The following is a 25002-nucleotide window of genomic DNA, read 5'->3' as shown; positions in this document are numbered from 1 at the left end:
ATATTTAAAGTTTTATTTTCCATAATTAAATCACCTTATTTCTATAACAGCAGAAAACCTTGTATGCAAAGTTAAAAACACTATAGTTAATAACATACAGTAGTCTTGGAACGTGAGCCCAGATATTTAAACAAAGTTCTTTAGTGTTACAGGCCTGAGGATGCACATATATTGTGTGTTCATATCTCAGGCTGCTGAGTTATGTGCTGCAACATGGCAGCGGAGAGGTGTGGGGTGTGTGTGTGTGTGTATGTGTGTGTGTGTGTGTGTGTGTGTGTGTGTGTGTGTGTGGTGTGTGGGGGTGTGGGTGGGTGTGTGGGTGTGGGGTGTATTAAAGGGGATTTATCAGAATACATTACAGGCTACAACAACAACAGTTCAACCACAGCTGTCTACCAGCTGAAGATCCAAAAATCCAGTAGTTGTTCAGTCCACAAGGCAGGATGTCTCAGCTGGTTTGCAACAAACAACAGAATTGCAAAGAAGGAGGCTCTACTGCCTGCTTGGAAGGAATGGCCTTAGCAGCCACAGTGAGGGCAAGCAGGCAGAGAGGAAAAAGTCCTTTCTTCCATGTCCTTATATAGACTGCCGGTGTGTCCCAGATTAAAGGTGGGTCTTCTCACCTCGAAAGATCTGGACTAGAAATGGGTCTTCCCACTTCAAACGATTTAATTAAGGAAAAAACCCCTCACAGGTGTGCCCAGGCATTTGGGTTTTAGTTAATTCCAGATATAGTCAAGTTGACAACCAAGAATAGCCATCACAGTTGTTAGTAATTGTGTAATTTTCAATGTGACTTTTTTTGGGAATGTGAATGTCACATGAATAAACATACTTTTACTCCTTCATGCTGTCTTCCTACACCCAGTCTGTGCTACTTTTCATATCATTTCTCCCATGTTTCTCTTAGGAGTTAGTTTGGATCCTTATTTTATTTCACCCAATATATTGGAGATAATTGAAAAATAGTCCCTATTTAAGGTTTTTTTGAGAGCCTGAAGGAATAGAAAAGGCTATAAGCTTCAGTAAAATGAAATATCCATCATCAGAAAAATCAGTTTTCATCTGTTTATCTTTTTGGAGTATGGAGACACGGTCTTGCTTTTTCGTTGGTCCGGCACTCCACATTGAGCCCAAGCTAGCCTCAGTGTGTGTTGCTGCCTCAGCCTCCTGGTGTATTTCACCATGCCTGGTGTCTTTCATTACTTCAACCATAGCATTGTTCTTGGAGGGACTCTTAGCATTTGGGGTTTGATAATTTCATTGCTGTTCTGTCCTACGTACTGTGGGACATTTAGCATTCATGATTCCTGTTCCCCAATGCTATTAATAACCATTACTAACATTCTCATGCATTTCCAAATGTCTTTGCTGAAAAGTAACTGACCTGGATGATCTTTTGTCTTCTCTCCAGTTCAAACTTTAATGTGTTGAAATGTTTCTCTGAGGCATAACTCAGAGGCCACACTTAGTTTCCTAAAGCAAATCTAAGTTCTTTAAAGATGATTTACTTTGATTTCAAATGTATATGTGAGTGCCTCCATGTATGCATGTGTACAGAGTGTGTGCCTGGTGCCCTTAGAGAGCAGAAGGCATTTGATTCCCTGAAACTGGAGTTAGAAGCAGTTGTGTGACTCCTGACATGGGTACTGGGATCTGAGTCCAGATCTTCTGAAGAGCAGCATGTGCTCTTAAGTGATAAGCCATGTCTCCAGCCCCAGATCTAAATTTTTAAAGAACTATTCATTTTGGATTTGGGGTTTTTTTGGGGTTTTGTACATGGTACTCTCAAGTCTAGAATCCTTTTTTTTTTTTTTTTTTTTTTAATTTTTAATTTTTTTACATGACTAAACACTACTTCTTCACTAACTTCTCCATGAATGCTATCCAGAAAGATAGCTCTTTCCTATGTACCAAGCGATCTGCTGTCTATGCTATTAAACTGTGCCTTGTTTTGCCCTTATTTTCCTGGACTTGAGTTTTAGTAGATTCCTCAAAGTTAGAGTGTTATTTTTCTTCCTTTCTGTATTCCACACATGTAGCACAGTGCCCACGCATAGTAGGTGTTCAGTGCATCTGTTAAAGAATAAAGTATCAGCACCTTTAATAGAGCTACTTTTCATTTCTCTTGTTTTTGTAAATCATGACACGGATGAATGTTTTCTCACAAGTTTGTTTTACTCTCATATAGCTTCTGGCATCAACCAGAAGGGATCAAGATAATATGCAAGCTGAACTGAATCGCCTCCAGGCAGAAAATGACGCCTCTAAAGAAGAAGTCAAAGAAGTTTTACAAGCCTTAGAGGAACTGGCTGTTAACTATGATCAGAAGTCTCAGGAAGTTGAGGACAAAACCAAGGAATATGAATTGCTTAGTGATGAATTAAATCAAAAATCTGTAAGATATATCTTGTTTTCTTCATACTTAACTATGAGTTATGTTAAATGAAAAGTTATTTAAGTAAGTTATTCCTGTATATGCCTAAGATATTAGTAACATCAGCTCTCAAGACACTCAGGTCTCACTCTCACTTCTTACATATAAAGCCTAAGAGGTAGAGCAGCAGGGTTATAATTTTGGTTCCTAAAAGTATATTGATACATAACTTAATTGTTAATTTAAATGATGTTGGCTGTTTCTTTTCTTTTTCTTTCTTCTTTTTTTTTTCCCCCAAAGGTCAATGTTGGCTATTTCTAATGTTAGGACAAAATAATAATATACATTTTAGTAAAACTATCAGATGATCAATCTCAAATTAAGAAATACACACTTGGGGCTGGAGAGATGGCTCAGTGGTTAAGAGCACTGACTACTCTTCCAGAGGACCTGGGTTCAAGTCCCAGCACCCACATACATGGGAGTTCACAGCTGTCTGTAACTCAAGATCTGACATCCTCACACAGTCATACATGCAGCAAAACACCAATGCAAATAAAATAAAAATAAATAAATTATATTTTAAAAAAAGAAATACACACTTAAAAAAATAATAAATGTGGCCAGATGTTGTGGCATGTGTCTTTAATTGTAACACTGGAGAAGGAGAGACAGGAAAATAGCTGCAAATTCCAGGATAGCCTGGGCTATATAGTGATGCCCTGTCAGCAAAACCAAGAGAGCGGGTGGGAGGGAGGGAAGGAGGAAATGCCATGTAATTGAGTTATCAGAATAGTCATGGGATACATTATTCTGAATAATTATTGGTTTGCTTACTGGAGTACTGACTGTTCACACCTTCCCAACACAAGGAATAGGACCTCGTGGTTCTGTAGCAGATGGTGATTTGTGTGGGATGCCTACTTCTGGAGTGACGTCAGAAATAGTAGATAGCTGTTATTATTTGAACAACACTGGTCTCATGTTTCAGTTATTAATACTTTCTGCTTAGAAATCAATTCCTAGTTGTATTCAGTATTGGTACCTTCCATCTCTTTCCTATCTGTGCCTGCATTTTGGTGCCTTGCTATCTTTCCTATCTGTGTCTGAAAGAAAGTAGTCAATACTAAGAAATAGTGCCTTTAAAAAGGTTTGCTCCTCCTGAAGTGTTATCAAATAGCACCTTTAAAAGATGTACTTCTTCTGAGTTACTACAAACTAATGCCTGTAAGGTGCTAAGGGATGGCTCAGTGGTTGAAAGCATTTGTTGCTCTTTCAGGACCAGATTTGATTCGTAGCATCCACGTGGTGACACACAAACCACCAACATTCATACATATACAATGCATTTTAAAAGAAATAGAGCTTAAATAAAAGGATTACTGCTCCTGATGAGTTTGTTTTCTGTTTTTAATTTTGAAAGTTAACAGTTAGGTTTGTCATAGTTAGTTGACAAGGATATCTAAGAAGGTTCTCCTTCCCTGGTTGAATTATTTTATCAAACCTAATTGCTGTTTGGTAAAACATCAGTGAATCTTAGAGGTGGTAGGTTGGCCTTTGTCCACTGGTTTTGGTGTTTAAGACAGTTGTACTTGTAGCACAGATGTGGAGCTGAAATCACCAGATTTTGTTGCTTATATATTTAAGCAGTATTGTTGTTTAGATATTAATGAAAATACCTGGCAGTTTGATTATGATAGGAACATGCTGAATTATGAAACCTGAAGGAGAGCTAGTATATTGTAAATTGGGAGAACAAATATTCTGCTGATAGGCAGAAACTAAAGGAAATGACCAACCACCAGAAGAAGCAAGCAATTGAAATGATAGCACCTGTACTCAATTATTGACTGAAAGACAATAAATTGCATTTAAAATGCTACATTTGATATTTGATATGTCATTTTTAACATGGGCCAGATTGGATTGTACTCTTCCAAATGTGATAACTTTGTAGCTGATAACCAGATATTATTTTTAATGTACAGTTAGAGTAATTAAACTTGATAACATTGATTCATCCTTAGCTCCTAGGTAATTGCTTATATCATAGTAGTAAAAATAATAATTATGACTAGGTAAGTTCTCTTTAGTGAACATGTACAAAGTAAATAAAGGAAGCATACTAACTGCATAGAAAGCAGCTCTCCAAAACCAGGAAATAGCATTCCAAACATTAATTTTTCAAAAGATAAACAAAATATAGTAGTAGATGACAGTAGTACATAATTAATACTGAAGTTCCCCATTTCTATGCAGAAAATATCCAGTCTGAGGAACTTAATGATACATTTATTATTATACCTGCTTTTACTTGGATATAAGAATAGAACATGCCTTCTTTACATAGTTTGAAGTCTTATTTTTTAAGCTTGAACTAGAAGCTACCTCATCATTCATTATAGATGAAGAATCTCAAAGCAAGAAATAAATGCTTTTATAAGGACTATAATGAATATTTGAAGATTCTCGTCTATACTGTTTTCATTCTGGCAGGCAACTTTAGCAAGTATTGATGCTGAGCTTCAGAAACTGAAGGAAATGACCAACCACCAGAAGAAACGAGCAGCTGAAATGATGGCATCATTGCTAAAAGACCTTGCAGAAATAGGAATTGCTGTAGGAAATAATGATGTGAAGGTAATAGGATTATTGAATATTACATGTAATTTTCTGTGTACAGCTCACCCTTTGGCTTTCTAGTTTGTTGTGTGTGTGCATTATTGTGCAGTGCAGATGCACATGTTTTCAGGTATGTGTGAAGGTCAGGCATGAATCTTGGGTGCTGTTCTTCAGCACCCATTCACTTTGGGGTTTCTTTTTCTTTGTGTCTTACCTCGTGTTTTTGAAGTAAGTCTCCCAGTGGGATCTGGGGCTTCCCACAGGGACTCTCCTCTACCTTCCTCCCAAGCATTGAATATAGTTACATTCCCAGTACACCTGGCTGTGTTTTGTTTTGCATTTTGGTGTTTTTTTTTTTTTTGGTTTTTCGAGACAGGGTTTCTCTGTGTTGCTTTGCGCCTTTCCTGGAACTCACTTGGTAACCCAGGCTGGCCTCGAACTCACAGAGATCCGCCTGCCTCTGCCTCCCGAGTGCTGGGATTAAAGGCGTGCGCCACCACCGCCCGGCGCATTTTGGTATTTTTTAATGTGGATTTAAAAAAAAAAAATCCTCAGGCTTTTGTGTCTTACTAACTACACTATATTCTCAGTCCTGCTATTTGTTTTTTTTTTTACAAAGTTCTTTTCATACCTATTATCCTCATAACCATGTATGGCAGGTGGTATTAACTACACTTTTAGATTATTTTATTTTTTTATTTTTTTGTGTGTATACCATGTGTGTGCATGTGTCTCTGGAGGGCAGAAGAGGGTCTGGGATCTCTTGGAGCTAGAATTAATAGGCTGTTGTGGTGCCCCAAGTGGGTGCTGGCAACCCAGTTCCGCTCCTCTGAAAGAGCAGCAAGTGCTCTTAACACTGAGACATCTCTCCAGCCCCTTAATTCTGATTTCAGTAGATGAGAAAAGAGGGGGTAACAGGCACAGAAACGGTATTCACTAAGCAACCTCATTGGGCCATGTTGGATTCTTTCCTCAAATGTGTAAAGGTTTTCACTTCAAAATCACCTCACTGGGCTGGTGATGTGGCTTAGTGAGTAAAGGCGCTTCCCACATAATCCTGATCATCTAATTTGATCTCTGGAGCCCATGGTGAAAGGAGAGAACTGACTTCATGTACTTTATCACGTGCACATTGGTATTTAAGCATATCATACATGTGCTTGTTGATATTGATGGTAAATTCTTTAAACATCTTTATTTTTTTGTCTCTGTTTTTGATTAGAACAGTAGTAAATCAGATTGGAGAGAAAGTTCATAAATGAATTGACCTATTGTCACTTCATACTTTTTTGAAAATAATATGTGTATTTGTGTATGGAGGTCAGAGATCAACATCAGGTGTCTTCCTTATTCACTCCCCTTCATTATTGAGACTGGGTCTTTCACTGAACCTGGAGCTCAGTTAGCTAGCTTCCTGCCATAGAGATCCCCTGCTCCTGAGTACTGGGAATTGACAGTGACCACTGTGCCTGCTGAGCTTTTACCTGCGTTCTGCAGCTAAAAACCTCGGTCCTCAATCTTGACAGCAAGCGTTTGACCTGTGGGGCCATCTAACTGGTCGTACACATTATGTTTTGGAACAAGGGTCTCATTGACTGCCTAGACTGGCTGGCCCACAAGCCTAATTTGGGAAAATAGACAATGAACAATTTCAGCTTTGTCTTATTCTTTCCTTTTTTTTTTTTTGTTTGTTTGTTTGTTTTGTTTTGTTTTGTTTTGTTTTTTTTTTTTTTTTTTTTTTTTTGTTTTTCGAGACAGGGTTTCTCTGTGTAGCTTTGTGCCTTTCCTGGAACTCGCTTGGTAGCCCAGGCTGGCCTCGAACTCACAGAGATCCGCCTGGCTCTGCCTCCCGAGTGCTGGGATTAAAGGCGTGCGCCACCACCGCCCGGCTTGTTTTGTTTTTGAGGGGTGGTGTTGTGGTGTTTTATTTTGAGACAGGTTCTCACTTGGTTCAGTTTGTAGAGCAGGCTGTTCTTGAACTTACAGAGATCTGACTGCCTCAGCCTCCCAAGTACTGGGATGTTTGCTACCACTCAGCCCTAGCTTTAACTTACTACCTCATGTTTTTCTCCCAGCAACCGGAGGGCACTGGTATGATAGACGAAGAGTTCACTGTTGCAAGGCTCTACATTAGCAAAATGAAATCGGAAGTAAAAACCATGGTGAAACGCTGCAAACAGCTAGAAAGCACACAGACTGAGAGCAACAAAAAAATGGAAGAAAATGAAAAGGAGTTAGCAGCATGCCAGCTCCGCATCTCCCAAGTATGTGCTACAGAATGGTTTTCAAGTTCCTAAAAAGTTATATGTGTAAATTTTATTATAAAGGTTTTCAGGATCACAAGTTTCTGTGTATTTTTAGTAACATGTACATCCTAAGTATGGAAATTACCTAGAAATATGTGACTAACAAAATGGATGAGCAGAACTGCGGGGCCCAGTGTTCTGACTTTGCTGCTGAATGTTGGTAGGTCCTACCCTGGAACTGTTCAGGGAGGGTCAGGAATAGCAGTGTCTCAGGTTTCAGGTGGTGCATTTTAACTGCACAATGTATGTGTGGTATTTCCCCACTTCATATAAGTATTTTTTCCCCAAAAGCACGAAGCCAAAATCAAGTCACTGACCGAATACCTTCAAAATGTGGAGCAGAAGAAGAGACAGCTAGAGGAGTCTGTTGACTCTCTTGGGGAGGAACTGGTCCAACTTCGAGCACAAGGTATTGGCTTCCAATTGCTATGTCCATATTCTTCCTTACTGTAATGTAAATTGATGTACACATACTCCCACTGAAAGAAAATAGACAATTTGGAATAGTAAATAAATTATCCACTTCAGTGTGACTTTTTTAAAATTAAGGAGTATCTGGCCTCCAGACACATACACACACAGATAAACACATCCATATGAACATATGAGGCCCAAACACACATGTTGAGAGAAAGAAAAATTGTATTGAGTATGAATAGCAATTCAAGGGATTTCCCACAGAGTTCTTGTATGCATGTGAATAGGTGTGTTTATGTAAATTCTAATATGCGCCAGGCAGTGGTGGCGCACGCCTTTAATCCCAGCACTCAGGAGGCAGGGACAGGCGGATCTCTGTGAGTTCAAGGCTGGCCTGGTCTACCAAGCGAGTTCCAGGAAAGGCGCAAAGCTACACAGAGAAACCCTGTCTCGAAAAACCAAAAAAAAAAAAAAAAAAAAGAAAGAAAGAAAATTCTAACATGCAACACTTGGAAACTATTTCATTTCCCTTTTGTGATATCAATACAGTGGTGTCAATGAAGTATCCTAGTGTTACTGAACGTGGAGAGTTTGGCCAAGTTCTTATAGAACATGCTTGCTTTACAGTTTCTATTAGGAATCTCAGGCTCACTTTGGTCCTCCTTTTTTCCTTTCTCTCTCATACCCAAACAGAGAAGGTCCATGAAATGGAAAAAGAGCACTTAAACAAGGTTCAGACTGCAAATGAAGTGAAGGCAAGTTTGATGCTCTAGTGGGTCCTAAGGTTTTTAATCCATCACTGTTATTGATCTTAGTCTAACTTTAATATCTTTCTCCTTCCAAACTAATTTTAGCAAGCTGTTGAACAGCAGATCCAGAGTCACAGAGAAACTCACCAAAAACAAATCAGCAGTTTGAGAGATGAAGTTGAGGCAAAGGAAAAACTAATCACGGATCTCCAAGAGTAAGTGTCGCACTTGCCTCTGAGTTGCTCAGTACTAATTCAGAAGGTTGACTCTTCAGACAGGAGGAGCTCATTGGGTACTAACGGACAGACACAGTCTCACTAGAAACCTGCTGTTTTCAGCAAAGTTAGATTTATTTTCACATTTTTTAGTAACACTTCCCAAGTCCAGATCAGTTTTGAAAATATTTTTTTAGACTGTTTGATCTGAATATTTTATAAAAGAGAGGAAAGGGAACAGTTTGAACTCATTTGTGGAGATAGTTACTAGCGAGGAAAGAGAGATGGCTCAGTGGTTAAGAGCACTGACTGATGTTCCAGCGGACCTGGGTTCAATTCCCAGGCCATATGGTGTCCAGTCACACCAGGATAAAAATTTTAAAAAAGAGAGAGAGAGAGATAGTTACTAGCTTCTAAGAGGTTTGAGAAGGGCATTCTAGAAAACTATGGGGATGTTGCTTTGTTTTTAAATAGTCTTTGTCTTTTATCTAGAAGCCATTTCTTCTCTTCCCATGTTTCCTAGCTTCATATACATAGACTATACAATAGTGAAATCAGTGATAATTGGAGTAAAAAATCGAAAGGAAGGAACAAGAATAGTGATGACAGCGTTCTGGGAGGTGGTTCTTATTCCTAATACCTGATGAAAGTGAAGTTAAAAGTTAGGGGAGCAGAAAACAGTGATCTCAGATGGTCAAGTGACTGAAAGGTCCAGGCCCCTCCCTTTCCTGTCCTTAGAGAATGGAGCAGTGAGGTCCTGGCCAATTGGCAAATGAGATAGAGCATTTTAGAGTTCAAGCCCAGTGTAGTGGCACACATCTGTAATCCTAGACTGATGCAGGAAGGTTTCAAGTTCCTGGACAGGAATATGTAATTTCAAAAAGCAAAGCCCCCCCTCAAAAGTTCAATTTTGATGCTGACATTCAGACAGCTTTGAGGTTGAGCCTTGTATTCTATTCTTCCATCAGCCAAAACCAGAAGATGGTGTTGGAGCAGGAACGCCTAAGAGTGGAGCATGAGAGGCTGAAAGCTACGGACCAGGAGAAGAGCCGGAAGCTGCACGAGCTCACGTGAGTGTCACCTGATTAAAGCCTAGAGTACAAGGTACTGCAGGCACTCCCAGGGCATGGCTACCTTCTGCCGTGCTTCATCTGTGACACGTGCTTGTTCTGTAGTGAAAGCAAGTTCTCACATAGACTATAGTCCTGTTTCTCAGACTGCCTGTTCTTTTCTTAGTGTCTACAGTACTTCAGAATCTATCATAAAAACCCTCCTAAAATCTGATGATAATAATTTAAAAAATTGTAGAATATATTTCTAATACATTTTGTCAAATTTGGTTTTTCATAAAAATGACATTGTTTTGGCTTTAAAAAAAAAAGTTTTGAGTTTTTTAGTTGTTGGTGGTGGTTTGTTTGTTTGGTTTGGTTTTTTGTTTGTTTTTTTCTGTCTCTCTTAATGTATGGAGTGGCCTGCCCAGATTTATGCATGTTCACCATGTGCATGCCTGGTGCCCACAGAAGTCAGAAGAGAGTAACAGATCCCCTAAAACTGGAGCCACAGACTGTCTCAAGTTAATGTGGTTGCTGGGAATCAAATGGGTCCTCTGAAAGAGTAACAAGAGCTTCAACTGCCAAGTCATCTTTCTAACCTCTAACTTAATGTTTTGAACAGAGAGTTTTTCCCCCATACTTTTCCTCATTCACTATGAGTTACTTTTTCCCCAGAGTCTGAGTAGGTAGATAACTCATGATGCTAGTCTTCCACAGGCCTTGAGTTTTAAGAAATGATTTGCAAATGAACTATGGTAGTTAGGATAGTTAAACTGTAAGACTAGTTCAGAAAGGATTGCGTAAAGGTTCTGCTGAGGGCTGGGAATGTTGTCCAGTGGGTGGGGAATGTGCCAGGCATGCACAGCCTTGGGTTTGAGTCCCAGCACCACAGCACAGGGGGATTCTGCTAAATTTCAGCTGTAGTTTTATGTAATATAAAGTATTTTAGTTTCAGACAAATTTTCCACTGAATGAGTGTTATTTTGGGTGAATTAACAGTATACTATAGGTAGCATGTTTTAGAATAAAAATTTAAGCCATCCCTTATATGAACTCTGCCACATACTGTTTGATCTCTTCCATTGCTGTATGAGGGCTGTTTCTCCCTCATCAATTATATATTGAAAAAAAGACTGAAATATATACATACAGATTTCTTTGAAAGATACAGCACAGCCGGGCAGTGGTGGCGCATGCCTTTAATCCTAGCACTCAGGAGACAGAGTCAGGCGGATCTCTGTGAGTTCAAGCCAGGCTGGTCTACAGGACAGCTAGGGCTGTTACATGGAGAAACCTTGTCTGAAAAATACTAAAAAAGAAAATGAAAGAAAGATGCAGCATGGACAAACGCAAACTGTTGTTGAAATATGAGCATCTTTCTATTTGAATTTAATAAATTTTGATTTAATTTTTGCTAGATAAAACTGATTTATGGAGTCAAAGCTGAAAACATGTACCTGTGTTGCTTCAATTTAGGGTTATGCAAGACAGACGAGAGCAAGCAAGGCAAGACTTGAAGGGTTTGGAGGAGACCGTGGTAAGAAAATGTGAAAATCAGTAGGACTGGGGAGTATGTTTGGATTTTTCTGCTGTAGTTATTGTGAATGTAAGACCGGTGTCTTTGTTCTTAATTCAAGGCAAAAGAACTTCAGACTTTGCACAACCTTCGGAAGCTCTTTGTTCAGGACCTGGCTACCCGGGTGAAAAAGGTGACCTCATAGTGCGAGGGCTGCCCGAGGAGTGCTTGCCGTGTGGGGTGTTTTTTTAAAGTAGATGTATGTGGGCATGCCTTCGTGTGTCTCGCAGCGTCTGTGTTTGTGTGGAGAAAGCTCCGTGTTTGATCTTGACACCCTCCACTTTTGTCACCCTCCTCCTCCTCTCAGAGTGCCGAGGTTGACTCTGACGACACTGGTGGCAGTGCTGCCCAGAAGCAGAAGATCTCCTTCCTGGAGAACAATCTGGAGCAGCTTACCAAAGTGCACAAGCAGGTAATGGAGAGCGTGTCCTGTGGCAGCATTGCCGACCATGACTGGGGGAGTAGGAAGCATGTTAACCCTCAGATGTGGCCTAAGATGTGTGCCTAAGATGCACAACATCCTGGATTCAATATCCAGCACCCCCATAAAAACTGGATGTGGCAGTGCTTACTTGTAATCCCAACTGGGGCATAGAGACCAGAGGATCAAGGTCATCCTTCACTACATGAATAGGAGGCCATGTGGGATACCTGGAACTCTGTCTCAAAAACCTACCCAAAGAGATATTTGCTTTACCAGCTGAGTTGTATTACTGAAGGAAGTAACTGCACTAGCACTGTGGTCTACTTTATTGTCTGCCTCGGTACAGAAAGATTACAGTCAATCAGCCCCATAAAAAAATGAAAAAATAATGAACAGGGTTGGGATGTTAGCGTCTAGCATGCAGGACACCCTGGGTTCTGTCCTCAGCACCACAGAAAACCTAGTGTGGTGATGATGCCTCTAATCCCAGCACTCAGGAGAGTCAGGATCCGAAGTTTAAGCTCATCTCCACAGGGTGAGTTTGAGGCTATTCTAGGTTATTGTCTCAAAACAAATAACTAAACAGTGTGTGCTTTGTGAGATGTATGTCTAGTGTGCATGTATTTTCACATGTGCTGGCTAAATGGAAAAGCTCAATAGAAAATGTAGTTTTGTTTATTTTTCTAAATTGTAGTTATGAAATGCTCATTTTCTTAAATCATCTTGTTAAAGCTGTCCATATTTTCTTTGTATACCTTTAGTTAGTACGTGATAATGCAGATCTTCGCTGCGAACTTCCTAAGTTAGAAAAGCGACTTAGAGCTACAGCTGAGAGAGTAAAAGCTTTGGAGTCAGCCCTGAAAGAAGCCAAAGAAAATGCATCTCGTGACCGCAAACGCTATCAGCAAGAAGTAGATCGGATAAAGGAAGCAGTCCGGTCAAAGAATATGGCCAGAAGGGGGCACTCTGCACAGATTGGTTAGTAGAATATACAAAGTCAAACTTTGACATGATGCCCAAGTAGCTTGTCCTTCAGCTTGAAAGCATTTTCTCCTTTATCATGCTTTGTCAGGACAGTATTTCCTGTCTTTATTTTCTAAACTACTAAAAAGTGACAGTGTTGGGAAGGAAGATAGAAACCAAGAGATAGCCACACTCACTGGACGCCTTATTAAATGACTTGTCTAGGTAAACACCAGGAAAGTAGAAGAGAATTTCTAGAAAGGAGAGACAGCAGCCATACTTAGTTACTCATGTATTAGAATAATTATTGGTGCAGAAAAAGAGATTGTAAGAGCATGCAGGTGAAAACACTTCTGTGCAAGCCTGATGGCTTGAGTTTGATCCCTAAATCCCACAGTGGTAAGAGAATTGACTTCTGAAAATTACCCATCTGTGAGTTCTAGGCCAGCCTAGTCCACATAGAGAGTTCCAGGACAACTAGAGCTATATGGAGAAAACCTATTTCAAAAATGAACAAGTAGTCAATAAATATTTTGAAAGACTGTTAGAGACAAGAGATTATATTGATTATTTCTGGAGAATGGGAAATAACCAAGAAAAAGAGATCAAGAAACAAAGATACAAAAAGAAATTAATACATGGAAATACTGGGGAATGGGTAGAAACCTAAGTAGTCACTGCAGTCACTGTTAAACCATGTTCTAACTCCATTGTCTGTCTCACAGCAAAGCCCATCCGTCCTGGACAGCATCCAGCAGCCTCTCCAACTCACCCTGCTGCAGTTCGTGGAGGAGGCACAGTTGTTCAGAACAACCAGCCAGTGGCACTTCGAGGTGGCGGAGGCAAGCAGGCGTAATCCTTGACACATCGCAGGTGTGGGTGCGGGCCTGGCTTTTGAGTTGTCACTGTATGTGGAAATGCTGAGCTACAGGCTTAGGATTAGTTTCACATTAGGATCAGAATTTTTTTTTTAATGTGTGTGGTTTTATGAAAGTAACTTGGCATGATTTCTTACAGTCTGTTTCATGATTCAGATAATCTGTATTTTCAGTTTTATGTTGTTTTTAAACTCTCGTTGGATCATTTATAATAGTTATTTGTATCCTACCCAATGGTTATGCCCTGGTTTATAATATTGCCTTTACTAGAAATTTAATAAAGCACATTAATTTTGTTTCAAAATTGAAACTTCTATAAATGAAATGTGAAATGTGAAGTGTCTTTTATACTATCTCATCCTTTAGATTATTACTATCTGAAGATGCCCCAAACTGGAATTCCAAGTGGTGAACATTTTTAAGGCTTTTATAATTGCTTTTTAGAAGGACAGCCTCAAATTGCATCTTAATAAAAATTAGCATTTGGTTGCATTGAATATTGTTAATTTGTAATCCTCTATTTTGATAGGCCCCAAATAGCATCCCATTGGGTTATTGAATGAAGGTGGATTCTATATGCATACTTATCTCCATTTATGTTTCCTTTTTAAACAAGTTACTTCTTTATGTCCCTTTTCCATTCACCTATTGTGAGTTGGTTTTTCTTTTCTTTTTTAAAATTTTTAGTTTTATGTGTATGAGTATTTTGCCTGCATGTATGTCTGTGTACCACATGCATGCAGTGCACCTTTGGGCCAGAAAAGGGTGTTCGATCTCTGGGATTGGAGTTATAGGCAGTGAGCTGCCATGTTGGTGCTGGAAATTGAATCCTGATCCTCTGGAAGAGGATACTGCTTTTAAGCACTGAGTTATCCAGCCCCTGTGAGTTGATTTTTCTAATGGGTTTCTGAGTTTTCCTTCTTTTCTTTCTTTTTCTTTTTTTTCTTCCTTACTTATTTGATGTACATGTATCTCTATGTTGTGTCTGGACACAAGTGTGGAAATTAGAGGACAACTTGGAGATTCTGTTCTCCTTTCACCATGTGGGTCCCCGGGATCAAATTCAGGCTTGTATAGAGTGTGTGTGTGTGTGTGTGTGTGTGTGTAACTATATATGTATGTATATATGTGTGTGTGTGTGTGTGTGTGTGTGTGTAACTATATATGTATGTATATGTGTGTGTGCGTGCGTGTATATATATATAATAGTTGAGTTCTCTTTATATACTATAACTGAAATTTAAGGTTCTGGAAATAACATACTGCACGTGTTCTTCATGTGGTACTTGATAACTTTCTTTTTAATTTAGTGATACCCTCAAACTTTGTTCTGTATCACGTTCATTAATAAATAGCTGCCTAATAGTTTATGACACATTGCCATAAGTCTGACTTTTAGCTACAGAAGTCCCACAGTAAATGCTGAAATTTTGCTGGGTGTGGTGGCACACTCCTTTAATCCCAGCACTCTGGAGGCAGAGGTATGTGGATCTCTACGAGTTAGTCCATCCTGATCTACAAAGTGTGTTCCAAGACAGTTAAACAAAGAAACTGTCTTGAAAAAAACTACACACACAAAAGCTGAAAACTTAAAATACTAGATAATTATGAGATGGTAAACTCTTACTGCTTCTGAGAAATACTAAGGCTGGTTTATTTTGGTTTTGTTTGACACTTTGCATTTTACTGTCTCTAACTTTTGAATAGAGATTAAAGCAGCAGTATCTAGTGTAAGATTTAAGTGAGAGATAAAAAGTGTGGGGTTTGGAAGTGTCAGTCTGGCAGCAGTCATCCTGTTACATTCATGAACTTGAGCCTAGTAACTTTTTTAAAGTCAATTCTTTCTGGGTTGGGGAGATGGCTCGCTCTTCCAGCTCAATGTCTGCCATAGAAGCGTGAGGACTTGAATTTGGCTTGGCACCCATGTAAAAGGTAGACAAGGAAGTGCACATCCGTAAACCCTGCTTGGAGGAGGGGACATCCCTAGAGTTCACTGGGCAGCCAGCTAGTAAACCAGAGTTCTAGGTTCAGTAAGGTGTCCTGTGTCTAAGAAATATATTGGTGAAGCAGATTATCACTTCTGGCCTCTACACACACACGACAGATAACACACACATGAAAAGTTAACTCATTCTCCTTTTTAATCCCTTTGAAATTCACTATAAAAGTAAGTTATGGATTCATGAAAACTAAGTGTTTGGGTTTTTTTTTTTGCGCAGCTGTAATAACAATCACATCTAACAAAATTAATATTATGTGTAATATTATCTAATATCCAAATTGAGATTTCTCTCTTGTGCCTCTCTCTTGGGGTGCTGAGGACTTAACCCAGGACTTTGTACCTGCTAGTCAAGGGCTGTGCCATTGAGCTAATCCCCTCAGCCCTTCTATTTCTTGTTAATATCCTGTAAAGCTATTCTAAACCAGGGCATGATCTAGGACTTTGTATTTTTTCCCTTAATTTTCTTTTAATTTAGAATATATCTATACCCTTTTAGTGAGAGTGATTTACTAAAGATACCCCTTATCATGAATGTATGCTACCTTCTGGATGTGTTTAATAATGTATGTCTATTCCTTTATTTACTATATGTGACTAATGGTTATTCCTTTATTCACTATATATGAATGTAGATTGACTGATACAGCATAAGCTTTTGGTTTGTTTTCTTTTTTTTGAGCCAGGGTCTCACTTGTATATTTTGACTTGCTTAGACTTGCCATGTAGACCAGACTGTCCTTGAACTTACAGAGATCCATTCGCCTTTGTCTCCCAGGTGCTGGGATTAAAGTTGTGTGCCACCATGCCCATAGTGTAAGCATCCCCACCTCCACTCCCCAGCCCCCCACCCCTGAGACAGGGTTTCTCCGTGTAACAGCCCTGGCTGTCTTGGAACTCACTTTGTAGACCAGGCTAGCCTTGAACTCACAGAGTGCCTACCTCTGCCTCCTGAGTGCTGGGATTAAAGGCACCCAGGTGGTAATGTAAGCGTTTTTGATTGAGCTATACTATAGTAACACAGGAAACAGAGTAGTTAATGTTCCTACACTGAGAGATGCCCCTCCACACTCCATGTCCTGTCTGCCCACTTTGGACTAATAACTGACTTCAACCCTTATTTATTAATAAGATGGAAACAGTTCTTGAGAATTATATGAGTTAAGGTATCATCATGTAGCAGCAAGCTTTTATTCCATAGAAGCTGCCCCTTCTGCCTTCCTAGAGGAGGGAGTTTTAGAGCTCAAAGTTGATATCTTCAGATGTTGTTTTCATGTTAAAATTCCTATGTAAACCTTGAACTCCTATTTCATTTGCATAGAGTAGAGCGTGTTCTCTGTTAAATATGTACAGCTCATTTATATAGCGATAGCAGTTTAACACATAGGGGAGACAGCTAGCTGGCTCAGCTGAGTGGCTTCTCAGGAGTTGAAAATGAATTTAGGAAGTATAATTGCTTATAGGGTTGTGGATTGCTGTATCAAGGATAGTCATTTTTTATTTAATATTTTTAACTTTTTAATTTTTTTGGTTTGTTTTGGTTTTGGTTCTTTGAGACGAGGTTTCTCTGTGTAACAGCTCTGGCTGTCCTGGAACTCAGTTTGTAGTCCAGGCTGGCTTCGAAATCACAGAGATCGACTTGCCTCTGCCTTCCAAATACTGGGGTTAAAGGTGTGTGCCACTACCACCTGGCTTATTTTCATTAATATTTTTAATTATGTGTATATGTATAGTGCCCACAGAAGCCAGTGATATCAGTCCCTCTGGAACTGGAATTATAGGTGGCTGTGGACCACCCAGTGGGTGCTGGGATCTGAACTAAGGCCCTCTGCAAGAGCAGCATGCTGATCATCCCTCAAGCCTTTTAATTTCTTATTCCAGTGTATCTTAAACTGTGATGGGTAACTGATGAAGTGTTGAAAAGTTAAATACCCTGAAGATAAGTTTTTTTAATTTTTGAGAAAATCATTTCAAAATATGGATACATTTAGGGCAGTGATAAGAGTTTGTAATAGTGTTAATATGTTTTGTTTCCAGTTTTACATAGCCAGTCTTTTGCCACATAGCACTGTGAACAGGATTTTACTAAATGCAGGCACTTGAGGATAATTGTGTATTTGGGGGGTATATCTGCAGGCCCCCAAGTACCACAGCATGTATGTGGATGTCAGAGGTCAACACTCATTGTCCTCCACCTTGTTTGAGACAGACTCTCTTCTGCACACTCCAGTCTAACTGTCCCGACAGCGTCCAGACATTCTCACGTCTCCTACGATACACAGGCATACACTCCTGTACCTTGCTTTATGTGGGTTCTGGGGATCCAAACTCAAGTGAGCACTTTTACCCAATGAGGCTTCTCCCCAGCACTTCCTTATGTTTATTTAAGCCACATATATTTGTAACTAACTGCTGCTAATTAAAAGTGGTCCTTTGATTTAAGAATGTCATGTTTAAAAGATTGACAAGCCTGCTTTCCCCACTTCTCCATGCTCCCCATGCCCCACCTCCAACTCATGGTTAAGCCTTCTTCCTGAGAATCCCAAATACTAGGATTACACAATTGAGCCACCATGCCCAGCTCTATTTCTTTATTAAAATTATTCATATATCAGCCCACCTATGGCTTTATTACTAGGGATGAAAAGAAATGATTGGCTGACCTTGTACACATTGTCCTGCTCGTAAATGTTCAAGTTAAAAGATAAGTAAAAGAAAGAAATCGGAGAGGCAGGTGGATCTTTGTGAGTTCAAGGCCAGCCTGGTCTACAGAGTGAGATCCAGGAGAGGCGCAGAGCTACACAGAGAAACCCTGTCTCGGAAAAAAAAAGAGAGAGAGAGAGAGAGAGAGAGAGAGAGAGAGAGAGAGAAAGAAAGAAAGAAAGAAATGGGGCTGGAGAGATACACATTGATTAGAGCGCTTGCTGCTCTTGCATAGGACCTGAATTCCTTTCCCATTACCCATGTACCTAATTCCAGTTCCTGGGGCTCCTTCATCCGAACTTCATGGGTTCGGTCATATGGTGCTCATACAGGCAAGACAATTACACACATAACTCTAATTGAAAAGTATTTTTAAAAGAAATTAAGTCATTCCTGTTTTCATCCTTCATTATTATCTCAAACATGAGTTTTATAAAAACTAAAATTTTCTCTGCTTTCTCCCATTTCAGGTGTTGAAAAGTAATTGAAGTTTGAAGAGGACATAAAATCAAAACAGTCTTTCAATAACTCTAACCTCTACCCCCTTGGGATTGTAGACATTTGATTTTTTACTGTGTAAATTATTCCTGACCTGTACAGCTGTTTCCTATCTACTCTTGTAAACTCTGCTGCTTCCCAACACTAGAGTGCAATGTCGATGTCCTAGAAGGGAATGACAGTTACAGCTGCGGCCTATTTATTACAGTTTGTCTTTGGTGTCTGCACTGTGCCGAGTAACTACATGACAGGACTGTGTTCCTTTCGATGCCTTTCTGTGTCTTTAATCTTGTTTACATTACCTAGCTGCTATTGCTGTTTGTTTTTCTTTTCCTACTAAATGTCTTCTTTTTTTTTCTTTTTTAAGGAAATATGGAATATTTAGATTAAATGTCTTAAATTTTACCACTTACAAGACTACATGCTACAAAATATATCAGATCAGTGAGTACTGTATTTCAGAAATCCCTTGAGCAGGGTGTGGTGGCACACATGTTTAATCCCAGGCAGAGGCAGGTGAATATCAGCCAGTTTGAGGCCAGCCTGATCTATCTAGTACGTTCCAGGAGAGACCCTGTCTCAAAAAACAAAGACAAAAAAATTAATAAATGTAAAAATAAATATCCCTTGAAATGAAATCAGAGTTTATGTCTCTGGAGTCTCTGAAGCTGGCCTCTGAAAACATTGAACACTGAGACCTCTGGTTGTCTAGCCAGGAGTTCAAGACTGAGCAGGCTGCTTGACTGTTAGCTCATGAAATTCCTGTTGCATATTACTTTAAATAGAAATATTTTACATATCAAAAGCAAGTCTCATTTTAAGGATGAGTTTGGAAATAACTGTGTATTTCTACTTCTGCACTTAACATAACTTAATGGGACAGTAGTGCCCTGCTTCATTCTGTTAGACCTGCCTGCTAGAGCAAGAATTGACAGATGCTAATGTCATCTTTAATATTAGGAAATATTATGGATTAAGACATTATAGAATTAAACAATTGTAAATTGTTAAATAATTGCATTGACTGTTATAAATTCATAGCCTTTGAAAATTGAGAAAAATTGTGAATAGGACAGATAAACCATAAACTTAAAAATACATGGTTAATTCTGCTCTGAAATCTTGAAGGTGGTTTTCACCTGCTACACTAAGTCATACACTATAATTTGTTTGGTTAGAAATAATAAATTGTTTGCAAGTCACTAATAATCCTCGAAAAAGTTAGATTGTTGGCCATAGTGCATAATTTTGTAATTAAAACTGTGTGTACCTATTTTTGCCACTCATTTTTCAGATGATTAAATTCAAATCAGGTTTATTTTAAGGAACTATAAAAGTAACAGGGAAAGATTTCAACATCTGCTTCCTCAGTGCTGGGGTAACTGCAACCCTGTTAGCAGAAATCCACAGGAAATGGGGTGTCTGAGGTTATTCAGTTGATAGAGGAGCTTTGGAAGTTCTGTGCTAGAATCTGGCTGTCAGAATCTTTGGAAAAGTTTTATATACAGATATTTGTATTATTAAATTTGGAGCCATAGTCAGAAGACTCAGATCATAATTGGCTTATTTTTCTATTTCCTTAACTATTGTAATTTCCACTTTTATAATAATTTTGATTTGAAAAATAAACTTATTTATTTTTTTAACAGTCAAAATCTTTGCTGTTGTAGTCTGCAGCCTTTAATGATTGTGTTGCTTTTATGATTGAAAGAAACACTCCACAAATTGAAGTGAAACCTTCATGCAGCAAGGTGTTAAGTCGTGATTAAGTAAGATGCACGGCTCCTGTGGTTATCACTGTCTCTGTGAGAGACATCTGGCTGCATTCATAAGGACGTTCTTTCCAAGTGAAAATTTGCTGCTTTGGCAGTTTTCATAATGGAAAAAAAAATCCTCTTTTGTCTGAATAGAGTAGTTTTAAAATGTATCATGGGTATTGGTGCTGTGTAACACAATGAATTGTAACTAGCATGTTGTTAAGAAAACACATTGTTAGGTTTTTTAAATTTTAATGTTTCTTTTCTATTTATAATTTCAAACTTTCATAAACTATACTAAGAATTTCATAAATTTCTTTTCAGTGAACTGAACTGCTCTTTTTTGCTATGATAGGTCATTAAATATAGCATTCACTTGAAATGGACATTTTTTATCATCTAGAATATTGAAAATATTTTAATTTGCAGTGTCTTTTTTTGTGACTGGATATATTAATGTCCTTCTGAGTGGTATTGGTAATTGGTTCAGAAAAGAAACTCGGTGAAATAAGAGTAGTATTTATTCATGGTGATCATTAAATTATTTGCCTAACTTAAGGAAACTAACTACTATGCATAACTGAATTTATTTGCAACTCTCAGTTTGACTTGAGGTAACAGAAGAGAGTCTGAGTCTACCTGTGGAATATGCTGGTTTATTGTCAGTGCTTAGAGTTACATTCACACAGAATTGGTTTGGGAAGACGCCATATAATTTTAAGTTAACCTGCATGCTGTAAATGAGTTTAAATAAAGGAAAATCTTTTTGAAATGTATTGGCATTTTTTGAACTTTACTTAATGAAATATTAGCTTGATTTTATATAACTGAATGGCCTGCCCTGACAGAATAGCAGCGTGTGTGTGTGTGTGTGTGTGTGTGTGTGTGTGTGTGTGTGTGTGTGTGTGTGTGTGTGTGTGTAGCTAAAGTTTTCCTGCCTGGCCCACAGTCAGGACAAATCTCTCTCACCTGCCAGTCCCACAGCCTCTCAGACCCAACCAAGTAAACACAGAGACTTATATTGGTTACAAACTGTATGGCCATGGCAGGCTTCTTGCTAACTGTTCTTACAGCTTAAATTAATCCATTTCCATTAATCTATACCTTGCCACATGGCTCGTGGCTTACCAGCATCTTCACATGCTGTTTCTCATCGTGGCGGCTGGCAGTGTCTCTCTGCCTCAGCCTTCCACTTCCCAGCTTTATTCTCCTCCTTGTCCCGCCTACACTTCCTGCCTAGCCAATGGTCAATCAGTGTTTTATTTATTGACTAATTAGCAACACATTTGCCATACAGAACATCCCACAGCATGTGTGTGTGTGTGTTTTTAATGTGTTGTTGCCTCTCAAACAACAGGCTAAAAATAAGACCTAGAAATCAGCCTCATTTTTGTTATTTTAATGTTATTTTGCATCTTTCTACTCATTTGTGTATATTTTAGCAATGAGTGACTTCTACTAAATTCAGGTGGGATTGGCTTGTATTTTGGTTTGTATCTTAAAATTATTGTGGAAAGTTTTAATCATATATCAGTATATTATTTATGTATGAGTGCTCTGCTCTATCTGCCTGTTCCTCTGCTCTCCAGAGGATGCCACTGATCCTATTATAAGTGGTTGTGAGCCACCATATGGCTGCTGGGAATTGAACTCAGGATCTCTGGAAGAGCAGCCAGTTTGTGGTCTTAACCACTGAGCCATCTCTCCGGCCCTCGTCCATAGTTTTTTAAAGGTATTTTCATGATGCTGTTATTGTCTGCTTTTTAAAAATAAAAATGCCCTAAAGCATATAGCAAAGGTAGGTATGGTGGAGCATGCCTTTAATGTCAGACCCTGGAAGCAGAGGCAAGGACAACCTGGACTGTATGCTTTGTCTTAAAAAGAACACAAGACACACCAGATATCATTATCACACCAAAATAGAAATAATTTCTTTTTTTGTTTGTTTGTTTGTTTGTTTTTCAAAACAGGGTTTCTCTGTGTAGCTTTGGAGCCTGTTCTGGAACTGGCTCTGTAGCCCAGGCTGGCCTCAAACTCACAGAGATCCACCTGCCTCTGCCTCCCGAGTGCTGGGATTAAAGGCGTGCGCCACCACAGCCCAGCGGAAATAATTTCTTAACCAGATTTTTAGTTTTTGTAAGAATTTTGTTTGCATCAAAATCCAATTAAGGGCCACCCACATATTGCAGAATCCTATTCTATTATTTTTCTCTTGAAATTAGTTTATGAAGACAGCCAGTAGGCTGCCATTTCCCAGATGTTGCTGATTACAATCCTTGAGTATTTAACATCACTCAGTTGTTTATCACTCAGTTGTTTATATTTTCTGTACATTTGTTTTTAGATCCACTGGGATTTAGGTACTTTGTTTCATTAGAGAACTTACCAGTAGTACTACTAGTATTACATCAAGTGGGACATAATACCTTATAGTCTATCTTACAGCTTATCAGGCATTTAATGATGCCATAGATGTTCCAGTTCAGTAGGAGTTACTGAATGGCACCACTGTAATCCTATCATTCCTTTTGTTAGCTTCAGTAGAATAACTTGCCCTCTTCCTATTTGGTTACCCAAAGGTTAGTTTGCATAAGAAAGATGGAATAAATACCTGATTCTCTTCCCAGTCTCTTAAGTTTCAAAACATCTGTTGCTTCTCTTCATCATCAGTGATGAGCAGGTGGCTGCTCAGGTTCCTCTCTGTGTATATACACATGTGAATGTACAAATGGAGGCATGAGGCAAACCTCAGCTTTCCTCCTCAGTTGCTCTCTACCATTTTTGAGACAGGGTTCAAATTGAACCTGGAGCTCATCAATTCAGCTAGACTAGCTAGCCAGCCATTTCCATCTCCCCAGTTGTCAAGTATGTAGGTCGAGTTTTCCTGTCCCACCAAACTGCTTCCAAACTACCACACAGTCTTAATATTGTAAATGAGCCAAAAGCTCGGGCTTGTTACTCACTAACTCTTACATTTATGTTGGTGCATATTTCTTACCGATGCTTTGCCTTGTGGCTTGGTAACTTCTCAGTATGGCATGCCCATCTTGCTTCTCTCTGCATCTCTGGCAACTCTCTAGTTCCGCACTTCTTTCTCCCAGCATTCTCAGTTTGGCCCTCCCACCTAACCTTATCCTGTTCAGCTATTGGCCAGTCAGCTTCTTTATTAAACCAATCCAAATGACAAATCTCTACAGTGTAAAGGATTATTCTACAAAGCACTTTACCAACTGAGCCATCTTCCCAACCCTGTTTTTGTTTTTTAGGTGTTATATGAGTCTTCAGGGTGTTTCCTTTTCTGAAGAAACGTAAACAAAATGGTTTCCAAACAAAATTTACAGGTAGTCCAAGTAAAGGGTGGGGTGATAAAGGACTCCATCAAGTGAAGACGTAAGTGCAGATGTGTATGCTTGCATTAATGAGGCAAACCAGGATAGGGAATAGATACATTTCAGTATCTAAATGAGAGGAAGGACCAGAGAATTTGGTTATTTCATGCTAAGTAGTTGATGCAAAACTCTTAAAGGAGTTCTAATGCCTTTGAAGTGATGGTCATAAGTAATGACAAATCCTCAACCATTAAAGGGATCCATGGCTCTAATTCTCAGGCACAGGCAATATAAATTGGCATTGTTCTTTGAAAGTTAAGTTTCACTTTGGCTACAGAGAATTTATAGTTTTGTATTCAAATATTGATAGTGGAAAGAAATTTACATAAAGCAGGACCTGAAAGATAGCTCAGCTGGTCATGAGGATTGAGTTTCATCCCCAGTAACCACATATAAAAGCTGGGTCTGATGGGGGCCTGCATATAATCCAGTGCTGGGAGGAAAAGACTAACTGGTCCTGGGGCTCACTTGCCAGGCCATCCTAGCCTGAAGGATGAGTCCCAGGCCAATAAGAGGCCCTTGCTCAAAAAACAAGGTCGATGATATCTTGGGAATGCTACTCAGGTTGACCTTTGACCTACAAATTCATGTGCACACAATTTGTGTAAAGCAGTGGAGTACTGCAGGATTAAATTTGTGTTGTAAAACTTCTCTGACGATCAGGACCTCTAGGTTATAGGGGAGGGGACACAATGTTCCCATGGTCACAGAGACATGGGGTGGGGTGATAAATGGGATTTTGGTGCTCCCTTCTCCTAGAACTGTGTCCTTTTGGAAACAAAGAACTCAGAAGTACTTAGATGAGTGTACTGTTCTGAAGGATAGTACTTCATTCTTTTTTTAAGATTTATTTAATACATATACAGTGTTCTGCCTGCATGTATCCCTGCAGGCCAGATGAGGGCACCAGATGTCATTACAGATGGTTGTGAGCCACCATGTGGTTGCTGGGAATTGAACTCAGGACCTCTGGAAGAGCAGTCAGTGCTCTTAACCCCTGAGCCATCTCTCCAGCCCAGTACTTCATTCTTAAAAATTTTTGTTTTTAGATGGTCTTTCAATTAACATCATCATCAA

The 25002-nt window shown here is 39.2% G+C and overlaps 1 protein-coding gene across 1 annotated transcript in view; it reads left to right on the top strand.

The window, feature by feature from the left end:
• The window catches only part of Kif5b (kinesin family member 5B), a 49389-nt gene extending 28077 nt beyond the window's left edge, over positions 1-21312 (top strand). Inside the window, exons 14-26 of the mRNA XM_052728870.1 lie at positions 2192-2398; positions 4874-5017; positions 7075-7263; positions 7597-7714; positions 8416-8477; positions 8577-8686; positions 9655-9756; positions 11215-11275; positions 11376-11447; positions 11622-11726; positions 12500-12716; positions 13427-13574; positions 18752-21312. Coding sequence (XP_052584830.1) covers positions 2192-2398; positions 4874-5017; positions 7075-7263; positions 7597-7714; positions 8416-8477; positions 8577-8686; positions 9655-9756; positions 11215-11275; positions 11376-11447; positions 11622-11726; positions 12500-12716; positions 13427-13557 — 1518 coding nt within the window. The 3' untranslated portion in view covers positions 13558-13574; positions 18752-21312. The remainder of the gene's footprint in view (positions 1-2191; positions 2399-4873; positions 5018-7074; positions 7264-7596; positions 7715-8415; positions 8478-8576; positions 8687-9654; positions 9757-11214; positions 11276-11375; positions 11448-11621; positions 11727-12499; positions 12717-13426; positions 13575-18751) is intronic.
• The last annotated feature ends 3690 nt before the right edge of the window (positions 21313-25002 follow it).

Source organism: Peromyscus californicus, unplaced genomic scaffold, assembly GCF_007827085.1.
Source record: "Peromyscus californicus insignis strain IS unplaced genomic scaffold, ASM782708v3 Scaffold_8__1_contigs__length_139910024, whole genome shotgun sequence".
In the NCBI taxonomy this organism is placed as follows: Eukaryota; Metazoa; Chordata; class Mammalia; order Rodentia; family Cricetidae; genus Peromyscus; species Peromyscus californicus.
The sequence above is the reverse complement of the archived record's forward strand: the minus strand, read 5'-3'. Positions and strand labels throughout refer to the sequence as shown.